The following is a 5,962-nucleotide window of genomic DNA, read 5'->3' on the forward strand; positions in this document are numbered from 1 at the left end:
TCTTGTATTGATAGCTTTTTTCTTTAATTATTAAAATACGTACCTAATTCACATGTTCAAATGGAAATACATGCAAGACCCATTTTCATATTGCCATATTACCAACTTTTATGAATCATGAACCATTGTGTTCATGTTACTTCTATCATATGAACACAAATGTTATTTTTAAGCTTGATACTAAATCTTTATATTTGTGTAAGTGTTTGCACCCGGTGTTCATAGCGTTGGGGTTATGTGTTCATATATTTTATACGATATGAACAAGAGGTGAACACGATATGAACAAGGGGTGAACAACCATATAAGATCAGAAACATATATAAACAAGAGGTGAACCTTAAACGGTGTGGATGCAATGCATGTATAAAACTCTAATTGACAAAGTATCACTCTTGAATGCGTTTATAATGAAGGAACTATTGTTCACAAGCTGTTCATATCGTGTTCATACCTGTTTTATTTATTTATTTCCTTTCGTATAGCAGTTATTCATATTATGTCCATATTGTGTTCATAAATGCTATGCAGTCCAAGTTCATATATATGTCAAATTTTTGTTCGTATTTGACACAATGATTCATATATTCATATATATATATATATATATATATATATATAGTTGTGTTCATATGGTTCTTACATTAACAAAAAAATCATAGAATTTTTGATTTTGTAACTCTCAATTAATTAATGATATGGGAGTTACATTTTTTTTTACCTAAATACCTTTTTCAACATTGTTCACTTATCTTTATGCAATTTTAAATTAAAAAAATAAGTTTTTATCATGATTAATTACAACCGTTTATTGAAAGATTGAATGGCCAAGATCGGTTAACAAAGTTAACACAAAAACTTTGGTTAACATTTGATCTTACCCCTATATATATATATATATATATATATCTATAGGGTTGGGTTCATGTAAAACCAACTTGTCTTCGTGAGACCCCTGTCCACTTTTTTACACTTGAAACTTCACAGCAAAATGTTGTGAAGGTAAAAGAAAACCGAACCTTCACAACAAAAACACCATGAAAGTTACCATTACAGCGTTTTGCTATGAAGTTTCAAGTGTTAAAAAATAGTCCCGCGGGTCTCACGAAAACACATCGTAACAAGTTTTTTATAACATTTTTATCATAAAAAATGTCGTATTAGTTATTTTTATAGAAGACTATTTGAAAAAGTGTCTTWTAAAAACAATTATCTTATAAAAAGATGGTTTTATACGACATAAAGTGTCTTATAACATAGCCAATGTTATGCCTTCTATTAAAAATGTCCTAAAAAACTTGTTGAACCTATTTTAAACACTTGATAAGAATCTAGAGTGATATTGTGACAACTTGAGCAGATCGACGATGGGAAGCAATGAAAACTCGGTTCACCTCAAAGTATTTGTCGACAAAAAGAAGAAAAAAGTGATGTTCGCAGAAGCGGAAGAAGACTTTGTTGAAATTCTCTTTAGTTTCTTCACTTTGCCGCTCGGAACAATCGCAAGACTCTCACACACGTTAGCGGACTCGCAGAGTACAAAAGTTGGAAGCTTGACTTCCTTGTATGAAAGTGTTGTGAATCTAAATGATCAGCATTTCTCTAACAAACATTCTAAGGATGCACTTGTTATTCCAAACAATTCATCGGTTTCTGTTCTCCGGAAGCTGAAAATAAATCTAGACGACACGAAACCCGTCAGTAATACTACTGTTGTTGGTAGTCAAGACGATGCAGTATTTGTCAAAAAGAAGACATCGTTCATCATCACCGATGATCTCAACGTAGTACCCGTGTTGCTGGATTCAAGCATCGAACTCCTTAATTCCCTTGGTGTTGAATACATTGATTTGCTAGATGAGAGAACCATTTGCTTTGGCTTGGAAGAGGTAAGTTTTTGATTCTTTGCTACAACAGGATTGGTTTTATCTTAAAATGTCCAAATATCTTAATAAAATATACTTTATAGGACTTAAGTTTATAGAACAAACCAAAAATACGTCTCATCTAAAAGTATTACAACAGGTTTACATGACACTTATAAGCATTTTAACAAGTTTTTTGAATGTTTTTTTTTTTAAAATAAAGTGTCGTATTAACTATTTTATACGACACTTTAAAAAAGAGTTTAGTACAAAACAATTGGTTTACATGACAAAGCATCTTATAAAATACTTTACTCTCAAAATAACAAATAARTGTTYACATTACTATTTTAGTTTGTCTYAAAATAAGTTTCTACTTTCAAARGTGAATGCCTACTTTCTCATGTTACCCTTAATTATAAGGTGAGTAAAAAAAATTTCTCTATAATTAAAAGTAAAATTGTCATTTTATTAATTAAAAAGTGTAATAATTAAACAATCCTAAAAGTATATGACATTTTCATTATGAACATTTATTTTGGGACAAAGGGAGTATCTAATAAGAAACTTTATTTAAGTGTCATAAAAACTTGTTAAAACATCTAAAAACGTCCTATAAACCTATATTAATGCTTTTAAATAAAAATGATTTATAGTTTGGTCTAACTTAAGTTCTATAAAGTATTCTATTAAGACGTTTAGACATTCTAKACGTCCTATAAAGTCAATTTTGTTGTAGTGTATATCCGTTTCTAGAATTATTTTAAAGAAATATGTCTTGATTATCTTCTTCAAATTACTATTTCAGTTTTCCAATCTACTCAAGTGGTCGTTATTGACAAAAAGTCCTTTGACAAATCTGGTTCTTCCGAGAAGTAAATCATGCTCGTGCTCGAGCTCATGCTTGTGTTGTTGTTCATACTCATCGTCCATCGCAAACTCTACCTTGAGCAATTCAACTTCGATTTCGAAGAACTCAGGCCAGTCACAGACTATAAAACTACTAGTACAGAAATCAAAGAAGAAGGTATTATGTGCACAAGTTGAGAATTTCTTTGTGGAACTTCTCTTCAGCTTCCTAACGATCCCATTGGGTGCCGTAAAACGTTTAACAAAGGATAATTCTTCTCCGATGGGTATAGATAATTTGTACAATAGTATTTCAAGTTTCGGAGATCGGAAATACTTGAAATCTGAGGACGTCACGACCATGTTACTTTGCCCGAAACTCGCAGCTAATTATCTGCGTGTGACCGACTTTCTTCCCATTTACGATGTAAATACAAGCAAGGGTCATTTCCTTAAGGAACAAACGACATTTATAATTTCTGATGATCTAGAAATAACAGTGTCACCGTCTATATCAACGATTTCGAAGTTCAACACACTTGGCATTTCTGTTGGTGATATCGAGGTTATCGAAGCGAGCGTAGGTGAACAAGAGGTAAGTTATCGTTTAGATATGTGCTTAGGGGTTTAAGACGCCAAGAGACAGTCTCAGTAGATTGTTTTATAAGACATAAGTTTTTAGGACTAAACGTTAAAGTGGGTTATCTAAAGGTGGTGCAATAAGTTTATATGACATTTTTCGATGTTTTAACAAGCTTTTTAGGACAAATCTTAAAATAAAGCGTTGTATTAATTATTTTATAGGATACATTTGAAAAATGTCATATAAACACTTTTTTATGGTACACTTGTTTTTATAAGACACTTTTTCAAATGGTATCCTACAAAATAGCTAGTATGACGTTTATTAAAGGTATCTAAGAAAATTTCTAAAAATATCCAAAAGCGTCCTATAAACATATTGCAACACCTTTATATATGATACTTTGATGTTTGATCCTACAAAGTTATGTGCTATAAAATAGTGGCGTCTTAATATAAACTCAATTTTGTTGCAGTGATTATAGACAAGAGATGAAGTATATATGGAATAATAACTATATTTTGGACACCCTTTTCTTGATTATGCAGGCACTTTTAATCCTCARAGCTTCTATCACCTCAACATCGGCTTTAACCGATTGCCTCGATGCGCTTATGAAGAAGCCAAAGGCATCGACTTGAAGCCCTAATTCGGTTGCTCATGGATTCAGTCATGATATTTGTGTCTTGTACTAGTATCGTTAATGGTTTACGCTTGTGTGATATGACTTTGTGTATATGTATATCGTTATTTCTATTGCAAAAATTGTACATGATCATGGAATAGTTGTGGATTTATATCATTTAAAATGATTTCAGTTGAGAAAGCCATGATAAAGTGACCCTGATATTTAGGTATCAATGTTAGCATATTGAAATCGGTTCCAATTTTTCGTTCAACTTCATCGGGACCTTTGGTTACTAACATTAGAAACAACAAACCATGTTAGCCATATCGAAAACTTAATACTGAAATCACGGAAAACAAAAGGGTTTTAGCCTGTGTGGCGGATCCAGAATTTTTACCTAGTGGATAGATTAAAGGCCCGCAAAGTCGTCCGATGTGTTTTTAGCTTAATTCCACCTTTTTGAGGAACTTTTTGTAGATTTCGAGGGACTTATCGGTTTTTTTGTTGATTTCGAGAGACTTTTCCTGTTTTTTTGGTTGATTTAAGAGATTTTTCTTTTGCTTTTTGATTGATTTTTTCGATGTACTTTCTTCGGTTGGTGGAGGACAGACGAAAAATCACTAGAGGGAATTATAGTAGTTTTTTTAACCTTCGATAAAAGATATTTTTTATGGGGCCCATCCCCCCACCTTTTACAAACTACATCCGCCCCTGGTTTTGGCAACGACTTTTATCGTCACTAAAAGTCCACGTTATAAATAGTTTATAATGACGACATGTCCTCGTTATAGCTTGTGGTTGAAACATATCGTTGCTAAAAAAAGGCATTGCCAAAGCATACTTTTCTTATATAACTATGGATGTGTTTACATATTCAAATGAGAACTATGAGATTTGATGTCCTTCCCATTTCAGCTCCCCATCATCACTTTCTAAATCCACAACTTAGCAATTAAGGTGTCATTTATCAAACGCTTACTCGGGTAAGTACTTACCAAGTCACTTTATTTTATCGGATGAATATGGCAAGGAATAAGAATCTTACCCGATAAGAACGAAGACAAGAATCTCAAGTCTTATCCAGTAAGTGAAGACGAGGACTCTTACCATGGTTAGCACTTACCGGGATAAATTGTTACATACGATGCGTTTTAATGAATAAAATTTTGCCCAGTAAGTAAGCGATATTGTTGAATTTTACCGATAAATACTTACCGGGTAAGTGTCTAGGTAAATGGTCCCTAAGTTTCAATAGGAAGCCTAATCTCTCATACAAATATGGCACTTGAAGCACGTGTTTAATTTGTTTCAATGCAGATATATCATTTATCAAAAACAAAAATAATACATTATCCAAGTTATAACATATTAAAACTTTTAAATAAGACAKAAATGTGAAACCTTCGAAAATCGTTCATCAAAATGGATTATTATAACTTGCTTCGTAAAGAAATACTCAATCATAACGTTGTTCACGTGTATGATCATTATGGTTATATTTGGTAAACTAACTAATAAGTTAGGAACCGTATAYTAAACACTTACTTGGTAAGTGCTTACCGTATAAATTTCCTTATCGGCATGAGAARGGCCAAAAATCTTACCGGGTAAGAGCGATGAGAACGATGAAGAGTCTTACCCAGTAAGTGAGGATGACGACTCTTACCCAAGTAAGCGTCTGCCAAGTAAATTGTTGCATTCGATATGTTTTGATGTACTAAAATCTTGCGCATCAAAATAAATCATAGTGTTGACTTCTACCGATAATCGCTTATCGGGTAAGCAATTGGGTAAACGACCCCTAAGTTTAGTTTCAATGCTGTAATAACAATGTCGTTGATCTTGAGTAAATTACCTGTTTGTGGATTACATAATCCATCAACACATAAATACATATACAAATGGTTGTTATTTGCTAATTAAACTTTAAATCATGTGAAACCAATCTGTTTTCAATTAACCATTTTTTTACACTTGAAACTTCACAGCAAAATGTTGTGAAGGTAACTTTCACAATGTTTTTGCTGTGAATGTTCG

General features: G+C 32.4%; 1 protein-coding gene across 1 annotated transcript in view; it reads left to right on the forward strand.

Moving 5' to 3' along the window:
• The window catches only part of LOC112504534, a 5,695-nt gene extending 1,597 nt beyond the window's left edge, over window positions 1-4,098 (forward strand). Inside the window, exons 2-4 of the mRNA XM_025108480.1 lie at window positions 1,361-1,889; window positions 2,674-3,309; window positions 3,846-4,098. Coding sequence (XP_024964248.1) covers window positions 1,368-1,889; window positions 2,674-3,309; window positions 3,846-3,938 — 1,251 coding nt within the window. The 5' untranslated portion in view covers window positions 1,361-1,367 and the 3' untranslated portion in view covers window positions 3,939-4,098. The remainder of the gene's footprint in view (window positions 1-1,360; window positions 1,890-2,673; window positions 3,310-3,845) is intronic.
• The last annotated feature ends 1,864 nt before the right edge of the window (window positions 4,099-5,962 follow it).

Source organism: Cynara cardunculus, unplaced genomic scaffold (assembly GCF_001531365.2).
Source record: "Cynara cardunculus var. scolymus isolate 2C unplaced genomic scaffold, CcrdV1 Un_Scaffold_5913, whole genome shotgun sequence".
In the NCBI taxonomy this organism is placed as follows: Eukaryota; Viridiplantae; Streptophyta; class Magnoliopsida; order Asterales; family Asteraceae; genus Cynara; species Cynara cardunculus.